Source organism: Lissotriton vulgaris, chromosome 4_1, assembly GCF_964263255.1.
Source record: "Lissotriton vulgaris chromosome 4_1, aLisVul1.2, whole genome shotgun sequence".
Taxonomy (NCBI): Eukaryota; Metazoa; Chordata; class Amphibia; order Caudata; family Salamandridae; genus Lissotriton; species Lissotriton vulgaris.
The window spans coordinates 1,987,317,473-1,987,343,390 of record NC_141691.1 but is presented as its reverse complement, the minus strand read 5'-3'; the positions used below and the strand labels follow the sequence as shown (position 1 = coordinate 1,987,343,390).

Here is a 25,918-nt window from a genome sequence, read left to right as displayed (position 1 = left end):
CAGCATAATAAGATGTAGTAGGTGCAGCAGAATGAGAGGTAAGAAAGAAGAGGGGCTGTGGAATAGTCAGGGGTGCAGCATAATAAGATGTAGTAGGTGCAGCAGAATGAGAGGTAAGAAAGAACATGGGCTGTGGAATAGTCAGGGGTGCAGCATAATAAGATGAAGCAGGTGCCGCAGAATGAGAGGTAAGAAAGAACATGGGCTGTGGAATAGTCAGGGGTGCAGCATAATAAGATGTAGTAGGTGCAGCAGAATGAGAGGTAAGAAAGAAGAGGGGCTGTGGAATAGTCAGGGGTGCAGCATAAGATGTAGTAGGTGCAGCAGAATGAGAGGTAAGAAAGAAGAGGGGCTGTGGAATAGTCAGGGCTGCAGCATAATAAGATGTAGTAGGTGCAGCAGAATGAGAGGTAAGAAAGAAGAGGGGCTGTGGAATAGTCAGGGGTGCAGCATAATCAGATGTAGTAGGTGCAGCAGAATGAGAGGTAAGAAAGAAGAGGGGCTGTGGAATAGTCAGGGGTGCAGCATAATAAGATGTAGTAGGTGCCGCAGAATGAGAGGTAAGAAAGAAGAGGGGCTGTGGAATAGTCAGGGGTGCAGCATAATCAGATGTAGTAGGTGCAGCAGAATGAGAGGTAAGAAAGAAGAGGGGCTGTGGAATAGTCAGGGCTGCAGCATAATAAGATGTAGTAGGTGCAGCAGAATGAGAGATAAGAAAGAAGAGGGGCTGTGGAATAGTCAGGGGTGCAGCATAATAAGATGTAGTAGGTGCAGCAGAATGAGAGGTAATAAAGAAGAGGGGCTGTGGAATAGTCAGGGGTGCAGCATAATAAGATGTAGTAGGTGCCGCAGAATGAGAGGTAAGAAAGAAGAGGGGCTGTGGAATAGTCAGGGGTGCAGCATAATAAGATGTAGTAGGTGCCGCAGAATGAGAGGTAAGAAAGAAGAGGGGCTGTGGAATAGTCAGGGGTGCAGCATAATCAGATGTAGTAGGTGCAGCAGAATGAGAGGTAAGAAAGAAGAGGGGCTGTGGAATAGTCAGGGGTGCAGCATAATAAGATGTAGTAGGTGCCGCAGAATGAGAGGTAAGAAAGAAGAGGGGCTGTGGAATAGTCAGGGGTGCAGCATAATAAGATGTAGTAGGTGCCGCAGAATGAGAGGTAAGAAAGAAGAGGGGCTGTGGAATAGTCAGGGGTGCAGCATAATAAGATGTAGTAGGTGCAGCAGAATGAGAGGTAAGAAACAAGAGGGGCTGTGGAATAGTCAGGGGTGCAGCATAATCAGATGTAGTAGGTGCAGCAGAATGAGAGGTAAGAAAGAAGAGGGGCTGTGGAATAGTCAGGGGTGCAGCATAATCAGATGTAGTAGGTGCAGCAGAATGAGAGGTAAGAAAGAAGAGGGGCTGTGGAATAGTCAGGGCTGCAGCATAATAAGATGTAGTAGGTGCAGCAGAATGAGAGATAAGAAAGAAGAGGGGCTGTGGAATAGTCAGGGCTGCAGCATAATAAGATGTAGTAGGTGCAGCAGAATGAGAGGTAAGAAAGAAGAGGGGCTGTGGAATAGTCAGGGGTTCAGCATAATAAGATGTAGTAGGTGCAGCAGAATGAGAGGTATAAAGAAGAGGGGCTGTGGAATAGTCAGGGGTGCAGCATAATAAGATGTAGTAGGTGCAGCAGAATGAGAGGTAAGAAAGAAGAGTGGCTGTTGAATAGTCAGGGGTGCAGCATAATAAGATGTAGTAGGTGCAGCAGAATGAGAGGTAAGAAAGAAGAGGGGCTGTGGAATAGTCAGGGGTGCAGCATAATAAGATGTAGTAGGTGCAGCAGAATGAGAGGTAAGAAAGAAGAGGGGCTGTGGAATAGTCAGGGGTGCAGCATAACATGTAGTAGGTGCAGCAGAATGAGAGGTAAGAAAGAAGAGGGGCTGTGGAATAGTCAGGGGTGCAGCATAATAAGATGTAGTAGGTGCAGCAGAATTAGAGGTAAGAAAGAAGAGGGGCTGTGGAATAGTCAGGGGTGCAGCATAATAAGATGTAGTAGGTGCAGCAGAATGAGAGGTAAGAAAGAAGAGGGGCTGTGGAAAAGTCAGGGGTGCAGCATAATGAGATGTAGTAGGTGCCGCAGAATGAGAGGTAAGAAAGAAGAGGGGCTGTGGAATAGTCAGGGGCGCAGCATAACATGTAGTAGGTGCAGCAGAATGAGAGGTAAGAAAGAAGAGGGGCTGTGGAATAGTCAGGGCTGCAGCATAATAAGATGTAGTAGGTGCAGCAGAATTAGAGGTAAGAAAGAAGAGTGGCTGTGGAATAGTCAGGCGTGCAGCATAATAAGATGTAGTAGGTGCAGCAGAATGAGAGGTAAGAAAGAAGAGGGGCTGTGGAATAGTCAGGGGTGCAGCATAATAAGATGTAGTAGGTGCAGCAGAATGAGAGGTAAGAAAGAAGAGGGGCTGTGGAATAGTCTGGGGTGCAGCATAATAAGATGTAGTAGGTGCAGCAGAATGAGAGGTAAGAAAGAACAGGGGCTGTGGAATAGTCAGGGGTGCAGCATAAGATGTAGCAGGTGCCGCAGAATGAGAGGTAAGAAAGAAGAGGGTTGTGGAATAGTCAGGGGTGCAGCATAATAAGATGTAGCAGGTGCAGCAGAATGAGAGGTAAGAAAGAAGAGGGGCTGTGGAATAGTCAGGGGTGCAGCATAAAATGTAGTAGGTGCAGCAGAATGAGAGGTAAGAAAGAAGAGGGGCTGTGGAATAGTCGGGGTGCAGCATAATAAGATGTAGTAGGTGCAGCAGAATGAGTGGTAAGAAAGAATAGGGGCTGTGGAATAGTCAGGGGTGCAGCATAATAAGATGTAGTAGGTGCCGCAGAATGAGAGGCAAGAAAGAAGAGGGGCTGTGGAATAGTCAGGGGTGCAGCATAAAAGATGTAGCAGGTGCAGCAGAATGAGAGGTAAGAAAGAAGAGGGGCTGTGGAATAGTCAGGGGTGCAGCATAATAAGATATAGTAGGTGCAGCAGAATGAGAGGTAAGAAAGAACATGGGCTGTGGAATAGTAAGGGGTGCAGCATAATAAGATGTAGTAGGTGCAGCAGAATGAGAGGTAAGAAAGAACAGGGGCTGTGGAATAGTCAGGGGTGCAGCATAAGATGTAGCAGGTGCCGCAGAATGAGAGGTAAGAAAGAAGAGGGGCTGTGGAATAGTCAGGGGTGCAGCATAAGATGTAGCAGGTGCCGCAGAATGAGAGGTAAGAAAGAAGAGGGTTGTGGAATAGTCAGGGGTGCAGCATAATAAGATATAGTAGGTGCAGCAGAATGAGAGGTAAGAAAGAACATGGGCTGTGGAATAGTAAGGGGTGCAGCATAATAAGATGTAGTAGGTGCAGCAGAATGAGAGGTAAGAAAGAACAGGGGCTGTGGAATAGTCAGGGGTGCAGCATAAGATGTAGCAGGTGCCGCAGAATGAGAGGTAAGAAAGAAGAGGGGCTGTGGAATAGTCAGGGGTGCAGCATAAGATGTAGCAGGTGCCGCAGAATGAGAGGTAAGAAAGAAGAGGGGCTGTTGAATAGTCAGGGGTGCGGCATAATAAGATGTAGTAGGTGCAGCAGAATGAGAGGTAAGAAAGAAGAGGGGCTGTGGAATAGTCAGGGCTGCAGCATAATAAGATGTAGTAGGTGCAGCAGAATGAGAGGTAAGAAAGAAGAGGGGCTGTGGAATAGTCAGGGCTGCAGCATAATAAGATGTAGTAGGTGCAGCAGAATGAGAGGTAAGAAAGAAGAGGGGCTGTTGAATAGTCAGGGGTGCAGCATAATAAGATGTAGTAGGTGCAGCAGAATGAGTGGTAAGAAAGAAGAGGGGCTGTGGAATAGTCAGGGGTGCAGCATAAAAGATGTAGCAGGTGCAGCAGAATGAGAGGTAAGAAAGAAGAGGGTTGTGGAATAGTCAGGGGTGCAGCATAATAAGATGTAGTAGGTGCAGCAGAATGAGAGGTAAGAAAGAACAGGGGCTGTGGAATAGTCAGGGGTGCAGCATAAGATGTAGCAGGTGCCGCAGAATGAGAGGTAAGAAAGAAGAGGGTTGTGGAATAGTCAGGGGTGCAGCATAATAAGATGTAGCAGGTGCAGCAGAATGAGAGGTAAGAAAGAAGAGGGGCTGTGGAATAGTCGGGTGCAGCATAATAAGATGTAGTAGGTGCAGCAGAATGAGTGGTAAGAAAGAATAGGGGCTGTGGAATAGTCAGGGGTGCAGCATAATAAGATGTAGTAGGTGCAGCAGAATGAGAGGTAAGAAAGAAGAGGGGCTGTGGAATAGTCAGGGGTGCAGCATAATAAGATGTAGTAGGTGCAGCAGAATGAGTGGTAAGAAAGAATAGGGGCTGTGGAATAGTCAGGGGTGCAGCATAATAAGATAGATGTAGTAGGTGCCACAGAATGAGCGGTAAGAAAGAAGAGGGGCTGTGGAATAGTCAGGGGTGCAGCATAATAAGATGTAGTAGGTGCAGCAGAATGAGCGGTAAGAAAGAAGAGGGGCTGTGGAATAGTCAGGGCTGCAGCATAATAAGATGTAGTAGGTGCCGCAGAATGAGAGGTAAGAAAGAAGAGGGGCTGTGACATAGTCAGGGGTGCAGCATAATCAGATGTAGTAGGTGCAGCAGAATGAGAGGTAAGAAAGAAGAGGGGCTGTGGAATAGTCAGGGCTGCAGCATAATAAGATGTAGTAGGTGCAGCAGAATGAGCGGTAAGAAAGAAGAGGGGCTGTGGAATAGTCAGGGCTGCAGCATAATAAGATGTAGTAGGTGCCGCAGAATGAGAGGTAAGAAAGAAGAGGGGCTGTGGAATAGTCAGGGCTGCAGCATAATAAGATGTAGTAGGTGCAGCAGAATGAGAGGTAAGAAAGAAGAGGGGCTGTGGAATAGTAAGGGGTGGAGCATAATAAGATGTAGTAGGTGCAGCAGAATGAGAGGCAAGAAAGAAGAGGGGCTGTGGAATAGTCAGGGGTGCAGCATAATAAGATGTAGTAGGTGCCGCAGAATGAGAGGTAAGAAAGAAGAGGGGCTGTGGAATAGTCAGGGGTGCAGCATAATAAGATGTAGTAGGTACAGCAGAATGAGAGGTAAGAAAGAAGAGGGGCTGTGGAATAGTCAGGGGTGCAGCATAATAAGATGTAGTAGGTGCAGCAGAATGAGAGGTAAGAAAGAAGAGGGGCTGTGGAATAGTCAGGGGTGCAGCATAATAAGATGTAGTAGGTGCAGCAGAATGAGAGGTAAGAAAGAAGAGGGGCTGTGGAATAGTCAGGGGTGCAGCATAATAAGATGTAGTAGGTGCAGCAGAATGAGAGGTAAGAAAGAAGAGGGCCTGTGGAATAGTCAGGGCTGCAGCATAATAAGATGTAGTAGGTGCCGCAGAATGAGAGGTAAGAAAGAAGAGGGGCTGTGGAATAGTAAGGGGTGGAGCATAATAAGATGTAGTAGGTGCAGCAGAATGAGAGGCAAGAAAGAAGAGGGGCTGTGGAATAGTCAGGGGTGCAGCATAATAAGATGTAGTAGGTGCCGCAGAATGAGAGGTAAGAAAGAAGAGGGGCTGTGGAATAGTCAGGGGTGCAGCATAATCAGATGTAGTAGGTGCAGCAGAATGAGAGGTAAGAAAGAAGAGGGGCTGTGGAATAGTCAGGGGTGCAGCATAATAAGATGTAGTAGGTGCCGCAGAATGAGAGGTAAGAAAGAAGAGGGGCTGTGGAATAGTCAGGGGTGCAGCATAATAAGATGTAGTAGGTGCCGCAGAATGAGAGGTAAGAAAGAAGAGGGGCTGTGGAATAGTCAGGGGTGCAGCATAATAAGATGTAGTAGGTGCAGCAGAATGAGAGGTAAGAAACAAGAGGGGCTGTGGAATAGTCAGGGGTGCAGCATAATCAGATGTAGTAGGTGCAGCAGAATGAGAGGTAAGAAAGAAGAGGGGCTGTGGAATAGTCAGGGGTGCAGCATAATCAGATGTAGTAGGTGCAGCAGAATGAGAGGTAAGAAAGAAGAGGGGCTGTGGAATAGTCAGGGCTGCAGCATAATAAGATGTAGTAGGTGCAGCAGAATGAGAGATAAGAAAGAAGAGGGGCTGTGGAATAGTCAGGGCTGCAGCATAATAAGATGTAGTAGGTGCAGCAGAATGAGAGGTAAGAAAGAAGAGGGGCTGTGGAATAGTCAGGGGTTCAGCATAATAAGATGTAGTAGGTGCAGCAGAATGAGAGGTATAAAGAAGAGGGGCTGTGGAATAGTCAGGGGTGCAGCATAATAAGATGTAGTAGGTGCAGCAGAATGAGAGGTAAGAAAGAAGAGTGGCTGTTGAATAGTCAGGGGTGCAGCATAATAAGATGTAGTAGGTGCAGCAGAATGAGAGGTAAGAAAGAAGAGGGGCTGTGGAATAGTCAGGGGTGCAGCATAATAAGATGTAGTAGGTGCAGCAGAATGAGAGGTAAGAAAGAAGAGGGGCTGTGGAATAGTCAGGGGTGCAGCATAACATGTAGTAGGTGCAGCAGAATGAGAGGTAAGAAAGAAGAGGGGCTGTGGAATAGTCAGGGGTGCAGCATAATAAGATGTAGTAGGTGCAGCAGAATTAGAGGTAAGAAAGAAGAGGGGCTGTGGAATAGTCAGGGGTGCAGCATAATAAGATGTAGTAGGTGCAGCAGAATGAGAGGTAAGAAAGAAGAGGGGCTGTGGAAAAGTCAGGGGTGCAGCATAATGAGATGTAGTAGGTGCCGCAGAATGAGAGGTAAGAAAGAAGAGGGGCTGTGGAATAGTCAGGGGCGCAGCATAACATGTAGTAGGTGCAGCAGAATGAGAGGTAAGAAAGAAGAGGGGCTGTGGAATAGTCAGGGCTGCAGCATAATAAGATGTAGTAGGTGCAGCAGAATTAGAGGTAAGAAAGAAGAGTGGCTGTGGAATAGTCAGGCGTGCAGCATAATAAGATGTAGTAGGTGCAGCAGAATGAGAGGTAAGAAAGAAGAGGGGCTGTGGAATAGTCAGGGGTGCAGCATAATAAGATGTAGTAGGTGCAGCAGAATGAGAGGTAAGAAAGAAGAGGGGCTGTGGAATAGTCTGGGGTGCAGCATAATAAGATGTAGTAGGTGCAGCAGAATGAGAGGTAAGAAAGAACAGGGGCTGTGGAATAGTCAGGGGTGCAGCATAAGATGTAGCAGGTGCCGCAGAATGAGAGGTAAGAAAGAAGAGGGTTGTGGAATAGTCAGGGGTGCAGCATAATAAGATGTAGCAGGTGCAGCAGAATGAGAGGTAAGAAAGAAGAGGGGCTGTGGAATAGTCAGGGGTGCAGCATAAAATGTAGTAGGTGCAGCAGAATGAGAGGTAAGAAAGAAGAGGGGCTGTGGAATAGTCGGGGTGCAGCATAATAAGATGTAGTAGGTGCAGCAGAATGAGTGGTAAGAAAGAATAGGGGCTGTGGAATAGTCAGGGGTGCAGCATAATAAGATGTAGTAGGTGCCGCAGAATGAGAGGCAAGAAAGAAGAGGGGCTGTGGAATAGTCAGGGGTGCAGCATAAAAGATGTAGCAGGTGCAGCAGAATGAGAGGTAAGAAAGAAGAGGGGCTGTGGAATAGTCAGGGGTGCAGCATAATAAGATATAGTAGGTGCAGCAGAATGAGAGGTAAGAAAGAACATGGGCTGTGGAATAGTAAGGGGTGCAGCATAATAAGATGTAGTAGGTGCAGCAGAATGAGAGGTAAGAAAGAACAGGGGCTGTGGAATAGTCAGGGGTGCAGCATAAGATGTAGCAGGTGCCGCAGAATGAGAGGTAAGAAAGAAGAGGGGCTGTGGAATAGTCAGGGGTGCAGCATAAGATGTAGCAGGTGCCGCAGAATGAGAGGTAAGAAAGAAGAGGGTTGTGGAATAGTCAGGGGTGCAGCATAATAAGATATAGTAGGTGCAGCAGAATGAGAGGTAAGAAAGAACATGGGCTGTGGAATAGTAAGGGGTGCAGCATAATAAGATGTAGTAGGTGCAGCAGAATGAGAGGTAAGAAAGAACAGGGGCTGTGGAATAGTCAGGGGTGCAGCATAAGATGTAGCAGGTGCCGCAGAATGAGAGGTAAGAAAGAAGAGGGGCTGTGGAATAGTCAGGGGTGCAGCATAAGATGTAGCAGGTGCCGCAGAATGAGAGGTAAGAAAGAAGAGGGGCTGTTGAATAGTCAGGGGTGCGGCATAATAAGATGTAGTAGGTGCAGCAGAATGAGAGGTAAGAAAGAAGAGGGGCTGTGGAATAGTCAGGGCTGCAGCATAATAAGATGTAGTAGGTGCAGCAGAATGAGAGGTAAGAAAGAAGAGGGGCTGTGGAATAGTCAGGGCTGCAGCATAATAAGATGTAGTAGGTGCAGCAGAATGAGAGGTAAGAAAGAAGAGGGGCTGTTGAATAGTCAGGGGTGCAGCATAATAAGATGTAGTAGGTGCAGCAGAATGAGTGGTAAGAAAGAAGAGGGGCTGTGGAATAGTCAGGGGTGCAGCATAAAAGATGTAGCAGGTGCAGCAGAATGAGAGGTAAGAAAGAAGAGGGTTGTGGAATAGTCAGGGGTGCAGCATAATAAGATGTAGTAGGTGCAGCAGAATGAGAGGTAAGAAAGAACAGGGGCTGTGGAATAGTCAGGGGTGCAGCATAAGATGTAGCAGGTGCCGCAGAATGAGAGGTAAGAAAGAAGAGGGTTGTGGAATAGTCAGGGGTGCAGCATAATAAGATGTAGCAGGTGCAGCAGAATGAGAGGTAAGAAAGAAGAGGGGCTGTGGAATAGTCGGGTGCAGCATAATAAGATGTAGTAGGTGCAGCAGAATGAGTGGTAAGAAAGAATAGGGGCTGTGGAATAGTCAGGGGTGCAGCATAATAAGATGTAGTAGGTGCAGCAGAATGAGAGGTAAGAAAGAAGAGGGGCTGTGGAATAGTCAGGGGTGCAGCATAATAAGATGTAGTAGGTGCAGCAGAATGAGTGGTAAGAAAGAATAGGGGCTGTGGAATAGTCAGGGGTGCAGCATAATAAGATAGATGTAGTAGGTGCCACAGAATGAGCGGTAAGAAAGAAGAGGGGCTGTGGAATAGTCAGGGGTGCAGCATAATAAGATGTAGTAGGTGCAGCAGAATGAGCGGTAAGAAAGAAGAGGGGCTGTGGAATAGTCAGGGCTGCAGCATAATAAGATGTAGTAGGTGCCGCAGAATGAGAGGTAAGAAAGAAGAGGGGCTGTGACATAGTCAGGGGTGCAGCATAATCAGATGTAGTAGGTGCAGCAGAATGAGAGGTAAGAAAGAAGAGGGGCTGTGGAATAGTCAGGGCTGCAGCATAATAAGATGTAGTAGGTGCAGCAGAATGAGCGGTAAGAAAGAAGAGGGGCTGTGGAATAGTCAGGGCTGCAGCATAATAAGATGTAGTAGGTGCCGCAGAATGAGAGGTAAGAAAGAAGAGGGGCTGTGGAATAGTCAGGGCTGCAGCATAATAAGATGTAGTAGGTGCAGCAGAATGAGAGGTAAGAAAGAAGAGGGGCTGTGGAATAGTAAGGGGTGGAGCATAATAAGATGTAGTAGGTGCAGCAGAATGAGAGGCAAGAAAGAAGAGGGGCTGTGGAATAGTCAGGGGTGCAGCATAATAAGATGTAGTAGGTGCCGCAGAATGAGAGGTAAGAAAGAAGAGGGGCTGTGGAATAGTCAGGGGTGCAGCATAATAAGATGTAGTAGGTACAGCAGAATGAGAGGTAAGAAAGAAGAGGGGCTGTGGAATAGTCAGGGGTGCAGCATAATAAGATGTAGTAGGTGCAGCAGAATGAGAGGTAAGAAAGAAGAGGGGCTGTGGAATAGTCAGGGGTGCAGCATAATAAGATGTAGTAGGTGCAGCAGAATGAGAGGTAAGAAAGAAGAGGGGCTGTGGAATAGTCAGGGGTGCAGCATAATAAGATGTAGTAGGTGCAGCAGAATGAGAGGTAAGAAAGAAGAGGGCCTGTGGAATAGTCAGGGCTGCAGCATAATAAGATGTAGTAGGTGCCGCAGAATGAGAGGTAAGAAAGAAGAGGGGCTGTGGAATAGTAAGGGGTGGAGCATAATAAGATGTAGTAGGTGCAGCAGAATGAGAGGCAAGAAAGAAGAGGGGCTGTGGAATAGTCTGGGGTGCAGCATAATAAGATGTAGTAGGTGCAGCAGAATGAGAGGTAAGAAAGAACAGGGGCTGTGGAATAGTCAGGGGTGCAGCATAAGATGTAGCAGGTGCCGCAGAATGAGAGGTAAGAAAGAAGAGGGTTGTGGAATAGTCAGGGGTGCAGCATAATAAGATGTAGCAGGTGCAGCAGAATGAGAGGTAAGAAAGAAGAGGGGCTGTGGAATAGTCAGGGGTGCAGCATAAAATGTAGTAGGTGCAGCAGAATGAGAGGTAAGAAAGAAGAGGGGCTGTGGAATAGTCGGGGTGCAGCATAATAAGATGTAGTAGGTGCAGCAGAATGAGTGGTAAGAAAGAATAGGGGCTGTGGAATAGTCAGGGGTGCAGCATAATAAGATGTAGTAGGTGCAGCAGAATGAGAGGTAAGAAAGAAGAGGGGCTGTGGAAAAGTCAGGGGTGCAGCATAATGAGATGTAGTAGGTGCCGCAGAATGAGAGGTAAGAAAGAAGAGGGGCTGTGGAATAGTCAGGGGCGCAGCATAACATGTAGTAGGTGCAGCAGAATGAGAGGTAAGAAAGAAGAGGGGCTGTGGAATAGTCAGGGCTGCAGCATAATAAGATGTAGTAGGTGCAGCAGAATTAGAGGTAAGAAAGAAGAGTGGCTGTGGAATAGTCAGGCGTGCAGCATAATAAGATGTAGTAGGTGCAGCAGAATGAGAGGTAAGAAAGAAGAGGGGCTGTGGAATAGTCAGGGGTGCAGCATAATAAGATGTAGTAGGTGCAGCAGAATGAGAGGTAAGAAAGAAGAGGGGCTGTGGAATAGTCTGGGGTGCAGCATAATAAGATGTAGTAGGTGCAGCAGAATGAGAGGTAAGAAAGAACAGGGGCTGTGGAATAGTCAGGGGTGCAGCATAAGATGTAGCAGGTGCCGCAGAATGAGAGGTAAGAAAGAAGAGGGTTGTGGAATAGTCAGGGGTGCAGCATAATAAGATGTAGCAGGTGCAGCAGAATGAGAGGTAAGAAAGAAGAGGGGCTGTGGAATAGTCAGGGGTGCAGCATAAAATGTAGTAGGTGCAGCAGAATGAGAGGTAAGAAAGAAGAGGGGCTGTGGAATAGTCGGGGTGCAGCATAATAAGATGTAGTAGGTGCAGCAGAATGAGTGGTAAGAAAGAATAGGGGCTGTGGAATAGTCAGGGGTGCAGCATAATAAGATGTAGTAGGTGCCGCAGAATGAGAGGCAAGAAAGAAGAGGGGCTGTGGAATAGTCAGGGGTGCAGCATAAAAGATGTAGCAGGTGCAGCAGAATGAGAGGTAAGAAAGAAGAGGGGCTGTGGAATAGTCAGGGGTGCAGCATAATAAGATATAGTAGGTGCAGCAGAATGAGAGGTAAGAAAGAACATGGGCTGTGGAATAGTAAGGGGTGCAGCATAATAAGATGTAGTAGGTGCAGCAGAATGAGAGGTAAGAAAGAACAGGGGCTGTGGAATAGTCAGGGGTGCAGCATAAGATGTAGCAGGTGCCGCAGAATGAGAGGTAAGAAAGAAGAGGGGCTGTGGAATAGTCAGGGGTGCAGCATAAGATGTAGCAGGTGCCGCAGAATGAGAGGTAAGAAAGAAGAGGGTTGTGGAATAGTCAGGGGTGCAGCATAATAAGATATAGTAGGTGCAGCAGAATGAGAGGTAAGAAAGAACATGGGCTGTGGAATAGTAAGGGGTGCAGCATAATAAGATGTAGTAGGTGCAGCAGAATGAGAGGTAAGAAAGAACAGGGGCTGTGGAATAGTCAGGGGTGCAGCATAAGATGTAGCAGGTGCCGCAGAATGAGAGGTAAGAAAGAAGAGGGGCTGTGGAATAGTCAGGGGTGCAGCATAAGATGTAGCAGGTGCCGCAGAATGAGAGGTAAGAAAGAAGAGGGGCTGTTGAATAGTCAGGGGTGCAGCATAATAAGATGTAGTAGGTGCAGCAGAATGAGAGGTAAGAAAGAAGAGGGGCTGTGGAATAGTCAGGGCTGCAGCATAATAAGATGTAGTAGCTGCAGCAGAATGAGAGGTAAGAAAGAAGAGGGGCTGTGGAATAGTCAGGGCTGCAGCATAATAAGATGTAGTAGGTGCAGCAGAATGAGAGGTAAGAAAGAAGAGGGGCTGTTGAATAGTCAGGGGTGCAGCATAATAAGATGTAGTAGGTGCAGCAGAATGAGTGGTAAGAAAGAAGAGGGGCTGTGGAATAGTCAGGGGTGCAGCATAAAAGATGTAGCAGGTGCAGCAGAATGAGAGGTAAGAAAGAAGAGGGTTGTGGAATAGTCAGGGGTGCAGCATAATAAGATGTAGTAGGTGCAGCAGAATGAGAGGTAAGAAAGAACAGGGGCTGTGGAAGTCAGGGGTGCAGCATAAGATGTAGCAGGTGCCGCAGAATGAGAGGTAAGAAAGAAGAGGGTTGTGGAATAGTCAGGGGTGCAGCATAATAAGATGTAGCAGGTGCAGCAGAATGAGAGGTAAGAAAGAAGAGGGGCTGTGGAATAGTCAGGGGTGCAGCATAAAATGTAGTAGGTGCAGCAGAATGAGAGGTAAGAAAGAAGAGGGGCTGTGGAATAGTTGGGGTGCAGCATAATAAGATGTAGTAGGTGCAGCAGAATGAGTGGTAAGAAAGAATAGGGGCTGTGGAATAGTCAGGGGTGCAGCATAATAAGATGTAGTAGGTGCAGCAGAATGAGAGGTAAGAAAGAAGAGGGGCTGTGGAATAGTCAGGGGTGCAGCATAATAAGATGTAGTAGGTGCAGCAGAATGAGTGGTAAGAAAGAATAGGGGCTGTGGAATAGTCAGGGGTGCAGCATAATAAGATAGATGTAGTAGGTGCCACAGAATGAGCGGTAAGAAAGAAGAGGGGCTGTGGAATAGTCAGGGGTGCAGCATAATAAGATGTAGTAGGTGCAGCAGAATGAGCGGTAAGAAAGAAGAGGGGCTGTGGAATAGTCAGGGCTGCAGCATAATAAGATGTAGTAGGTGCCGCAGAATGAGAGGTAAGAAAGAAGAGGGGCTGTGGAATAGTCAGGGCTGCAGCATAATAAGATGTAGTAGGTGCCGCAGAATGAGAGGTAAGAAAGAAGAGGGGCTGTGGAATAGTAAGGGGTGGAGCATAATAAGATGTAGTAGGTGCAGCAGAATGAGAGGCAAGAAAGAAGAGGGGCTGTGGAATAGTCAGGGGTGCAGCATAATAAGATGTAGTAGGTGCAGCAGAATGAGAGGTAAGAAAGAAGAGGGGCTGTGGAATAGTCAGGGGTGCAGCATAATAAGATGTAGTAGGTGCAGCAGAATGAGAGGTAAGAAAGAAGAGGGGCTGTGGAATAGTCAGGGGTGCAGCATAATAAGATGTAGTAGGTGCAGCAGAATGAGAGGTAAGAAAGAAGAGGGCCTGTGGAATAGTCAGGGCTGCAGCATAATAAGATGTAGTAGGTGCCGCAGAATGAGAGGTAAGAAAGAAGAGGGGCTGTGGAATAGTAAGGGGTGGAGCATAATAAGATGTAGTAGGTGCAGCAGAATGAGAGGCAAGAAAGAAGAGGGTTGTGGAATAGTCAGGGGTGCAGCATAATAAGATGTAGCAGGTGCAGCAGAATGAGAGGTAAGAAAGAAGAGGGGCTGTGGAATAGTCAGGGGTGCAGCATAAAATGTAGTAGGTGCAGCAGAATGAGAGGTAAGAAAGAAGAGGGGCTGTGGAATAGTCGGGCTGCAGCATAATAAGATGTAGTAGGTGCAGCAGAATGAGTGGTAAGAAAGAATAGGGGCTGTGGAATAGTCAGGGGTGCAGCATAATAAGATGTAGTAGGTGCAGCAGAATGAGAGGTAAGAAAGAAGAGGGGCTGTGGAATAGTCAGGGGTGCAGCATAATAAGATGTAGTAGGTGCAGCAGAATGAGTGGTAAGAAAGAATAGGGGCTGTGGAATAGTCAGGGGTGCAGCATAATAAGATAGATGTAGTAGGTGCCACAGAATGAGCGGTAAGAAAGAAGAGGGGCTGTGGAATAGTCAGGGGTGCAGCATAATAAGATGTAGTAGGTGCAGCAGAATGAGCGGTAAGGAAGAAGAGGGGCTGTGGAATAGTCAGGGCTGCAGCATAATAAGATGTAGTAGGTGCCGCAGAATGAGAGGTAAGAAACAAGAGGGGCTGTGGAATAGTCAGGGGTGCAGCATAATCAGATGTAGTAGGTGCAGCAGAATGAGAGGTAAGAAAGAAGAGGGGCTGTGGAATAGTCAGGGGTGCAGCATAATCAGATGTAGTAGGTGCAGCAGAATGAGAGGTAAGAAAGAAGAGGGGCTGTGGAATAGTCAGGGCTGCAGCATAATAAGATGTAGTAGGTGCAGCAGAATGAGAGATAAGAAAGAAGAGGGGCTGTGGAATAGTCAGGGCTGCAGCATAATAAGATGTAGTAGGTGCAGCAGAATGAGAGGTAAGAAAGAAGAGGGGCTGTGGAATAGTCAGGGGTGCAGCATAATAAGATGTAGTAGGTGCAGCAGAATGAGAGGTATAAAGAAGAGGGGCTGTGGAATAGTCAGGGGTGCAGCATAATAAGATGTAGTAGGTGCAGCAGAATGAGAGGTAAGAAAGAAGAGTGGCTGTTGAATAGTCAGGGGTGCAGCATAATAAGATGTAGTAGGTGCAGCAGAATGAGAGGTAAGAAAGAAGAGGGGCTGTGGAATAGTCAGGGGTGCAGCATAATAAGATGTAGTAGGTGCAGCAGAATGAGAGGTAAGAAAGAAGAGGGGCTGTGGAATAGTCAGGGGTGCAGCATAACATGTAGTAGGTGCAGCAGAATGAGAGGTAAGAAAGAAGAGGGGCTGTGGAATAGTCAGGGGTGCAGCATAATAAGATGTAGTAGGTGCAGCAGAATTAGAGGTAAGAAAGAAGAGGGGCTGTGGAATAGTCAGGGGTGCAGCATAATAAGATGTAGTAGGTGCAGCAGAATGAGAGGTAAGAAAGAAGAGGGGCTGTGGAAAAGTCAGGGGTGCAGCATAATGAGATGTAGTAGGTGCCGCAGAATGAGAGGTAAGAAAGAAGAGGGGCTGTGGAATAGTCAGGGCTGCAGCATAATAAGATGTAGTAGGTGCAGCAGAATTAGAGGTAAGAAAGAAGAGTGGCTGTGGAATAGTCAGGCGTGCAGCATAATAAGATGTAGTAGGTGCAGCAGAATGAGAGGTAAGAAAGAAGAGGGGCTGTGGAATAGTCAGGGGTGCAGCATAATAAGATGTAGTAGGTGCAGCAGAATGAGAGGTAAGAAAGAAGAGGGGCTGTGGAATAGTCTGGGGTGCAGCATAATAAGATGTAGTAGGTGCAGCAGAATGAGAGGTAAGAAAGAACAGGGGCTGTGGAATAGTCAGGGGTGCAGCATAAGATGTAGCAGGTGCCGCAGAATGAGAGGTAAGAAAGAAGAGGGTTGTGGAATAGTCAGGGGTGCAGCATAATAAGATGTAGCAGGTGCAGCAGAATGAGAGGTAAGAAAGAAGAGGGGCTGTGGAATAGTCAGGGGTGCAGCATAAAATGTAGTAGGTGCAGCAGAATGAGAGGTAAGAAAGAAGAGGGGCTGTGGAATAGTCGGGGTGCAGCATAATAAGATGTAGTAGGTGCAGCAGAATGAGTGGTAAGAAAGAATAGGGGCTGTGGAATAGTCAGGGGTGCAGCATAATAAGATGTAGTAGGTGCCGCAGAATGAGAGGCAAGAAAGAAGAGGGGCTGTGGAATAGTCAGGGGTGCAGCATAAAAGATGTAGCAGGTGCAGCAGAATGAGAGGTAAGAAAGAAGAGGGGCTGTGGAATAGTCAGGGGTGCAGCATAATAAGATATAGTAGGTGCAGCAGAATGAGAGGTAAGAAAGAACATGGGCTGTGGAATAGTAAGGGGTGCAGCATAATAAGATGTAGTAGGTGCAGCAGAATGAGAGGTAAGAAAGAACAGGGGCTGTGGAATAGTCAGGGGTGCAGCATAAGATGTAGCAGGTGCCGCAGAATGAGAGGTAAGAAAGAAGAGGGGCTGTGGAATAGTCAGGGGTGCAGCATAAGATGTAGCAGGTGCCGCAGAATGAGAGGTAAGAAAGAAGAGGGTTGTGGAATAGTCAGGGGTGCAGCATAATAAGATATAGTAGGTGCAGCAGAATGAGAGGTAAGAAAGAACATGGGCTGTGGAATAGTAAGGGGTGCAGCATAATAAGATGTAGTAGGTGCAGCAGAATGAGAGGTAAGAAAGAACAGGGGCTGTGGAATAGTCAGGGGTGCAGCATAAGATGTAGCAGGTGCCGCAGAATGAGAGGTAAGAAAGAAGAGGGGCTGTGGAATAGTCAGGGGTGCAGCATAAGATGTAGCAGGTGCCGCAGAATGAGAGGTAAGAAAGAAGAGGGGCTGTTGAATAGTCAGGGGTGCAGCATAATAAGATGTAGTAGGTGCAGCAGAATGAGAGGTAAGAAAGAAGAGGGGCTGTGGAATAGTCAGGGCTGCAGCATAATAAGATGTAGTAGGTGCAGCAGAATGAGAGGTAAGAAAGAAGAGGGGCTGTGGAATAGTCAGGGCTGCAGCATAATAAGATGTAGTAGGTGCAGCAGAATGAGAGGTAAGAAAGAAGAGGGGCTGTTGAATAGTCAGGGGTGCAGCATAATAAGATGTAGTAGGTGCAGCAGAATGAGTGGTAAGAAAGAAGAGGGGCTGTGGAATAGTCAGGGGTGCAGCATAAAAGATGTAGCAGGTGCAGCAGAATGAGAGGTAAGAAAGAAGAGGGTTGTGGAATAGTCAGGGGTGCAGCATAATAAGATGTAGTAGGTGCAGCAGAATGAGAGGTAAGAAAGAACAGGGGCTGTGGAATAGTCAGGGGTGCAGCATAAGATGTAGCAGGTGCCGCAGAATGAGAGGTAAGAAAGAAGAGGGTTGTGGAATAGTCAGGGGTGCAGCATAATAAGATGTAGCAGGTGCAGCAGAATGAGAGGTAAGAAAGAAGAGGGGCTGTGGAATAGTCGGGGTGCAGCATAATAAGATGTAGTAGGTGCAGCAGAATGAGTGGTAAGAAAGAATAGGGGCTGTGGAATAGTCAGGGGTGCAGCATAATAAGATGTAGTAGGTGCAGCAGAATGAGAGGTAAGAAAGAAGAGGGGCTGTGGAATAGTCAGGGGTGCAGCATAATAAGATGTAGTAGGTGCAGCAGAATGAGTGGTAAGAAAGAATAGGGGCTGTGGAATAGTCAGGGGTGCAGCATAATAAGATAGATGTAGTAGGTGCCACAGAATGAGCGGTAAGAAAGAAGAGGGGCTGTGGAATAGTCAGGGGTGCAGCATAATAAGATGTAGTAGGTGCAGCAGAATGAGCGGTAAGAAAGAAGAGGGGCTGTGGAATAGTCAGGGCTGCAGCATAATAAGATGTAGTAGGTGCCGCAGAATGAGAGGTAAGAAAGAAGAGGGGCTGTGACATAGTCAGGGGTGCAGCATAATCAGATGTAGTAGGTGCAGCAGAATGAGAGGTAAGAAAGAAGAGGGGCTGTGGAATAGTCAGGGCTGCAGCATAATAAGATGTAGTAGGTGCAGCAGAATGAGCGGTAAGAAAGAAGAGGGGCTGTGGAATAGTCAGGGCTGCAGCATAATAAGATGTAGTAGGTGCAGCAGAATGAGAGGTAAGAAAGAAGAGGGGCTGTGGAATAGTCAGGGCTGCAGCATAATAAGATGTAGTAGGTGCAGCAGAATGAGAGGTAAGAAAGAAGAGGGGCTGTGGAATAGTAAGGGGTGGAGCATAATAAGATGTAGTAGGTGCAGCAGAATGAGAGGCAAGAAAGAAGAGGGGCTGTGGAATAGTCAGGGGTGCAGCATAATAAGATGTAGTAGGTGCCGCAGAATGAGAGGTAAGAAAGAAGAGGGGCTGTGGAATAGTCAGGGGTGCAGCATAATAAGATGTAGTAGGTACAGCAGAATGAGAGGTAAGAAAGAAGAGGGGCTGTGGAATAGTCAGGGGTGCAGCATAATAAGATGTAGTAGGTGCAGCAGAATGAGAGGTAAGAAAGAAGAGGGGCTGTGGAATAGTCAGGGGTGCAGCATAATAAGATGTAGTAGGTGCAGCAGAATGAGAGGTAAGAAAGAAGAGGGGCTGTGGAATAGTCAGGGGTGCAGCATAAAATGTAGTAGGTGCAGCAGAATGAGAGGTAAGAAAGAAGAGGGGCTGTGGAATAGTCGGGGTGCAGCATAATAAGATGTAGTAGGTGCAGCAGAATGAGTGGTAAGAAAGAATAGGGGCTGTGGAATAGTCAGGGGTGCAGCATAATAAGATGTAGTAGGTGCAGCAGAATGAGAGGTAAGAAAGAAGAGGGGCTGTGGAAAAGTCAGGGGTGCAGCATAATGAGATGTAGTAGGTGCCGCAGAATGAGAGGTAAGAAAGAAGAGGGGCTGTGGAATAGTCAGGGGCGCAGCATAACATGTAGTAGGTGCAGCAGAATGAGAGGTAAGAAAGAAGAGGGGCTGTGGAATAGTCAGGGCTGCAGCATAATAAGATGTAGTAGGTGCAGCAGAATTAGAGGTAAGAAAGAAGAGTGGCTGTGGAATAGTCAGGCGTGCAGCATAATAAGATGTAGTAGGTGCAGCAGAATGAGAGGTAAGAAAGAAGAGGGGCTGTGGAATAGTCAGGGGTGCAGCATAATAAGATGTAGTAGGTGCAGCAGAATGAGAGGTAAGAAAGAAGAGGGGCTGTGGAATAGTCTGGGGTGCAGCATAATAAGATGTAGTAGGTGCAGCAGAATGAGAGGTAAGAAAGAACAGGGGCTGTGGAATAGTCAGGGGTGCAGCATAAGATGTAGCAGGTGCCGCAGAATGAGAGGTAAGAAAGAAGAGGGTTGTGGAATAGTCAGGGGTGCAGCATAATAAGATGTAGCAGGTGCAGCAGAATGAGAGGTAAGAAAGAAGAGGGGCTGTGGAATAGTCAGGGGTGCAGCATAAAATGTAGTAGGTGCAGCAGAATGAGAGGTAAGAAAGAAGAGGGGCTGTGGAATAGTCGGGGTGCAGCATAATAAGATGTAGTAGGTGCAGCAGAATGAGTGGTAAGAAAGAATAGGGGCTGTGGAATAGTCAGGGGTGCAGCATAATAAGATGTAGTAGGTGCCGCAGAATGAGAGGCAAGAAAGAAGAGGGGCTGTGGAATAGTCAGGGGTGCAGCATAAAAGATGTAGCAGGTGCAGCAGAATGAGAGGTAAGAAAGAAGAGGGGCTGTGGAATAGTCAGGGGTGCAGCATAATAAGATATAGTAGGTGCAGCAGAATGAGAGGTAAGAAAGAACATGGGCTGTGGAATAGTAAGGGGTGCAGCATAATAAGATGTAGTAGGTGCAGCAGAATGAGAGGTAAGAAAGAACAGGGGCTGTGGAATAGTCAGGGGTGCAGCATAAGATGTAGCAGGTGCCGCAGAATGAGAGGTAAGAAAGAAGAGGGGCTGTGGAATAGTCAGGGGTGCAGCATAAGATGTAGCAGGTGCCGCAGAATGAGAGGTAAGAAAGAAGAGGGTTGTGGAATAGTCAGGGGTGCAGCATAATAAGATATAGTAGGTGCAGCAGAATGAGAGGTAAGAAAGAACATGGGCTGTGGAATAGTAAGGGGTGCAGCATAATAAGATGTAGTAGGTGCAGCAGAATGAGAGGTAAGAAAGAACAGGGGCTGTGGAATAGTCAGGGGTGCAGCATAAGATGTAGCAGGTGCCGCAGAATGAGAGGTAAGAAAGAAGAGGGGCTGTGGAATAGTCAGGGGTGCAGCATAAGATGTAGCAGGTGCCGCAGAATGAGAGGTAAGAAAGAAGAGGGGCTGTTGAATAGTCAGGGGTGCAGCATAATAAGATGTAGTAGGTGCAGCAGAATGAGAGGTAAGAAAGAAGAGGGGCTGTGGAATAGTCAGGGCTGCAGCATAATAAGATGTAGTAGGTGCAGCAGAATGAGAGGTAAGAAAGAAGAGGGGCTGTGGAATAGTCAGGGCTGCAGCATAATAAGATGTAGTAGGTGCAGCAGAATGAGAGGTAAGAAAGAAGAGGGGCTGTTGAATAGTCAGGGGTGCAGCATAATAAGATGTAGTAGGTGCAGCAGAATGAGTGGTAAGAAATTAGAGGGGCTGTGGAATAGTCAGGGGTGCAGCATAAAAGATGTAGCAGGTGCAGCAGAATGAGAGGTAAGAAAGAAGAGGGTTGTGGAATAGTCAGGGGTGCAGCATAATAAGATGTAGTAGGTGCAGCAGAATGAGAGGTAAGAAAGAACAGGGGCTGTGGAAGTCAGGGGTGCAGCATAAGATGTAGCAGGTGCCGCAGAATGAGAGGTAAGAAAGAAGAGGGTTGTGGAATAGTCAGGGGTGCAGCATAATAAGATGTAGCAGGTGCAGCAGAATGAGAGGTAAGAAAGAAGAGGGGCTGTGGAATAGTCAGGGGTGCAGCATAAAATGTAGTAGGTGCAGCAGAATGAGAGGTAAGAAAGAAGAGGGGCTGTGGAATAGTTGGGGTGCAGCATAATAAGATGTAGTAGGTGCAGCAGAATGAGTGGTAAGAAAGAATAGGGGCTGTGGAATAGTCAGGGGTGCAGCATAATAAGATGTAGTAGGTGCAGCAGAATGAGAGGTAAGAAAGAAGAGGGGCTGTGGAATAGTCAGGGGTGCAGCATAATAAGATGTAGTAGGTGCAGCAGAATGAGTGGTAAGAAAGAATAGGGGCTGTGGAATAGTCAGGGGTGCAGCATAATAAGATAGATGTAGTAGGTGCCACAGAATGAGCGGTAAGAAAGAAGAGGGGCTGTGGAATAGTCAGGGGTGCAGCATAATAAGATGTAGTAGGTGCAGCAGAATGAGCGGTAAGAAAGAAGAGGGGCTGTGGAATAGTCAGGGCTGCAGCATAATAAGATGTAGTAGGTGCCGCAGAATGAGAGGTAAGAAAGAAGAGGGGCTGTGGAATAGTCAGGGCTGCAGCATAATAAGATGTAGTAGGTGCCGCAGAATGAGAGGTAAGAAAGAAGAGGGGCTGTGGAATAGTAAGGGGTGGAGCATAATAAGATGTAGTAGGTGCAGCAGAATGAGAGGCAAGAAAGAAGAGGGGCTGTGGAATAGTCAGGGGTGCAGCATAATAAGATGTAGTAGGTGCAGCAGAATGAGAGGTAAGAAAGAAGAGGGGCTGTGGAATAGTCAGGGGTGCAGCATAATAAGATGTAGTAGGTGCAGCAGAATGAGAGGTAAGAAAGAAGAGGGGCTGTGGAATAGTCAGGGGTGCAGCATAATAAGATGTAGTAGGTGCAGCAGAATGAGAGGTAAGAAAGAAGAGGGCCTGTGGAATAGTCAGGGCTGCAGCATAATAAGATGTAGTAGGTGCCGCAGAATGAGAGGTAAGAAAGAAGAGGGGCTGTGGAATAGTAAGGGGTGGAGCATAATAAGATGTAGTAGGTGCAGCAGAATGAGAGGCAAGAAAGAAGAGGGGCTGTGGAATAGTCAGGGGTGCAGCATAATAAGATGTAGTAGGTGCAGCAGAATGAGAGGTAAGAAAGAAGAGGGGCTGTGGAATAGTCAGGGGTGCAGCATAATAAGATGTAGTAGGTGCAGCAGAATGAGAGGTATAAAGAAGAGGGGCTGTGGAATAGTCATGGGTGCAGCATAATAAGATGTAGTAGGTGCAGCAGAATGAGCGGTAAGAAAGAAGAGGGTTGTGGAATAGTCAGGGGTGCAGCATAATAAGATGTAGTAGGTGCAGCAGAATGAGAGGTAAGAAAGAACAGGGGCTGTGGAAGTCAGGGGTGCAGCATAAGATGTAGCAGGTGCCGCAGAATGAGAGGTAAGAAAGAAGAGGGTTGTGGAATAGTCAGGGGTGCAGCATAATAAGATGTAGCAGGTGCAGCAGAATGAGAGGTAAGAAAGAAGAGGGGCTGTGGAATAGTCAGGGGTGCAGCATAAAATGTAGTAGGTGCAGCAGAATGAGAGGTAAGAAAGAAGAGGGGCTGTGGAATAGTCGGGCTGCAGCATAATAAGATGTAGTAGGTGCAGCAGAATGAGTGGTAAGAAAGAATAGGGGCTGTGGAATAGTCAGGGGTGCAGCATAATAAGATGTAGTAGGTGCAGCAGAATGAGAGGTAAGAAAGAAGAGGGGCTGTGGAATAGTCAGGGGTGCAGCATAATAAGATGTAGTAGGTGCAGCAGAATGAGTGGTAAGAAAGAATAGGGGCTGTGGAATAGTCAGGGGTGCAGCATAATAAGATAGATGTAGTAGGTGCCACAGAATGAGCGGTAAGAAAGAAGAGGGGCTGTGGAATAGTCAGGGGTGCAGCATAATAAGATGTAGTAGGTGCAGCAGAATGAGCGGTAAGGAAGAAGAGGGGCTGTGGAATAGTCAGGGCTGCAGCATAATAAGATGTAGTAGGTGCCGCAGAATGAGAGGTAAGAAAGAAGAGGGGCTGTGGAATAGTCAGGGCTGCAGCATAATAAGATGTAGTAGGTGCCGCAGAATGAGAGGTAAGAAAGAAGAGGGGCTGTGGAATAGTAAGGGGTGGAGCATAATAAGATGTAGTAGGTGCAGCAGAATGAGAGGCAAGAAAGAAGAGGGGCTGTGGAATAGTCAGGGGTGCAGCATAATAAGATGTAGTAGGTGCAGCAGAATGAGAGGTAAGAAAGAAGAGGGGCTGTGGAATAGTCAGGGGTGCAGCATAATAAGATGTAGTAGGTGCAGCAGAATGAGTGGTAAGAAAGAAGAGGGGCTGTGGAATAGTCAGGGGTGCAGCATAATAAGATGTAGTAGGTGCAGCAGAATGAGCGGTAAGAAAGAAGAGGGGCTGTGGAATAGTAAGGAGTGGAGCATAATAAGATGTAGTAGGTGCAGCAGAATGAGAGGTAAGAAAGAAGAGGTGCTGTGGAATAGTCAGGGGTGCAGCATAATAAGATGTAGTAGGTGCAGCAGAATGAGAGGTAAGAAAGAAGAGGTGCTGTGGAATAGTCAGGGGTGCAGCATAATAAGATGTAGTAGGTGCAGCAGAATGAGAGGTAAGAAAGAAGAGGGGCTGTGGAATAGTCAGGGGTGCAGCATAATAAGATGTAGTAGGTGCAGCAGAATGAGAGGTAAGAAAGAAGAGGGGCTGTGGAATAGTCAGGGGTGCAGCATAATAAGATGTAGTAGGTGCAGCAGAATGAGAGGTAAGAAAGAAGAGGGGCTGTGGAATAGTCAGGAGTGCAGCATAATAAGATGTAGTAGGTGCAGCAGAATGAGAGGTAAGAAAGAAGAGGGGCTGTGGAATAGTCAAGGGTGCAGCATAATAAGATGTAGTAGGTGCAGCAGAATGAGAGGTAAGAAAGAAGAGGGGCTGTGGAATAGTAAGGAGTGGAGCATAATAAGATGTAGTAGGTGCAGCAGAATGAGAGGTAAGAAAGAAGAGGGGCTGTGGAATAGTCAGGGCTGCAGCATAATAAGATGTAGTAGGTGCAGCAGAATGAGAGGTAAGAAAGAAGAGGGGCTGTGGAATAGTCAGGAGTGCAGCATAATAAGATGTAGTAGGTGCAGCAGAATGAGAGGTAAGAAAGAAGAGGGGCTGTGGAATAGTCAGGGGTGCAGCATAAGATGTAGTAGGTGCAGCAGAATGAGAGGTAAGAAAGAAGAGGGGCTGTGGAATAGTCAGGGGTGCAGCATAATAAGATGTAGTAGGTGCAGCAGAATGAGAGGTAAGAAAGAAGAGGGGCTGTGGAATAGTCAGGAGTGCAGCATAATAAGATGTAGTAGGTGCAGCAGAATGAGAGGTAAGAAAGAAGAGGGGCTGTGGAATAGTCAGGGCTGCAGCATAATAAGATGTAGTAGGTGCAGCAGAATGAGAGGTAAGAAAGAAGAGGGGCTGTGGAATAGTCAGGGCTGCAGCATAATAAGATGTAGTAGGTGCAGCAGAATGAGAGGTAAGAAAGAAGAGGGGCTGTGGAATAGTCAGGGGTGCAGCATAATAAGATGTAGTAGGTGCCGCAGAATGAGAGGTAAGAAAGAAGAGGGGCTGTGGAATAGTCAAGGGTGCAGCATAATAAGATGTAGTAGGTGCAGCAGAATGAGAGGTAAGAAAGAAGAGGGGCTGTGGAATAGTAAGGAGTGGAGCATAATAAGATGTAGTAGGTGCAGCAGAATGAGAGGTAAGAAAGAAGAGGGGCTGTGGAATAGTAAGGAGTGGAGCATAATAAGATGTAGTAGGTGCCGCAGAATGAGAGGTAAGAAAGAAGAGGGGCTGTGGAATAGTCAGGGCTGCAGCATAATAAGATGTAGTAGGTGCAGCAGAATGAGAGGCAAGAAAGAAGAAGGGCTGTGGAATAGTCAGGGGTGCAGCATAATAAGATGTAGTAGGTGCAGCAGAATGAGAGGTAAGAAAGAAGAGGGGCTGTGGAATAGTCAGGGCTGCAGCATAATAAGATGTAGTAGGTGCAGCAGAATGAGAGTTGCAACATTATATACGTTGTAGGTACCAGAGAGTGGCTTATTCATTAGAATAGTAAATAAAGGAGCAGCCGAATAGGAAACAAGAGAACAGGATGAAAGTCAAACACACAGTACAATAATCGGTTACAGAACGGCAGACTTCGAGGTACCCACAAATGGCCGGTTCAGATCAAAGATGCAGCAGAACCAAGGGTTCGCCTGCTGTAGAAGAGGCGAGGCAGGATCAAAACAAAAATTTGGGAAACGGAATGCGAAGGGCAGGTGAACCAGGTTCAGAAGAATTGAGGTGCAACAGAAATAAGGTTGGAAAAAGCAAAATGAGAGAGAGCAGCAGAAGGACTGTGGGATGAGGCGCAGAAGCAGCAGATCGAGTCACAGGACCGCAAGAGGCAGAAGCATGCGACGGCAGGAGGCTGAGAGATGATGGTCAGCAGCATAGGGTCGGCATATTTTGCAGAATGGTGAAAGACAATAGTGCAACCGATTTAGCGGTGCAGTGAAGTGCTCTCCTAAACGCATAACTGGAGTAGTTGTGCACACGGCCAGAAAAGGGTTAATTAACGCAACACTGAGAACAGTTTGTGCAACAGGTTGTGTGGCTGCGCGCGCTGTGATCGAGGAGTCCAACAAAAAGCGCAGCAGAATTAGACTATGGTGCAGTAGAGTGCTGCGCGGTGAGGGGCTGCAGGTGCAGCGGGACGGGAGCCCTTGTGCGGTGCTGCAGGATCACTTAAAGAAGACTGACGCATCAGCAAGTTCTCACAAAAGTGACGGAGGTAAGTTAGTGGTGTGTCTGCTGCACTTTTGCAAGTGCGAACATGTGGCCACCTACCTTCCTGAGACTGCCCCCATGGTCCTGGTGCTGGTGCTGCAGGAAGGGCTCGGCCTCTCCCAGCACCTCCACCATCCTCAAAGCTTGAATCCCATCTGCCTGCCCCTCTCGCACAAACCCACTGTGGCCTGGGGTCCCCCCTCCCCGACAGTCCTTCGCCCCGCCCACAAGCAGTCTTCACAAGGAGCACCCAATGGGCAGCAGAGTGAAGACAGGAGGGAAACCTGAGCTTCACTACCACGCCCACAACGTCCTCTCAGCCAACCAGGTTCTGTTCCAGCGCACAAATGAGAAGGCAGGGTTGAAAGCTGATAGCCTGACAGAGAACCAACAAACACTGAGCGGCTATGTCGGGAACAAAACAATCTATTTATTTTCTTAGCAACTACCACAGAAAGAAAATAAAAGTGACATTTCTGCAAAGTTTTTTTCAAATAATCTATTTAGTATTCATAATTTGATCCGGATTCCAAAAACAATTACAATATTTATATTTTTACATCATATACATTTTTACAAATTTCTGCCAAAGTATAATTCTTGCGCAGTAAACTTTAAAG

General features: G+C 47.1%; 1 protein-coding gene across 1 annotated transcript in view; it reads right to left on the bottom strand.

Annotated features, from left to right (window-relative positions):
• Positions 1 to 25,559, bottom strand: part of RHPN1 (rhophilin Rho GTPase binding protein 1) — a 362,986-nt gene extending 337,427 nt beyond the window's left edge. Inside the window, exon 1 of the mRNA XM_086966302.1 lies at positions 25,359 to 25,559. Within this exon, the coding sequence (XP_086822428.1) occupies positions 25,359 to 25,433 (75 nt within the window). The 5' untranslated portion in view covers positions 25,434 to 25,559. The remainder of the gene's footprint in view (positions 1 to 25,358) is intronic.
• Positions 25,560 to 25,918: the final 359 nt, after the last annotated feature.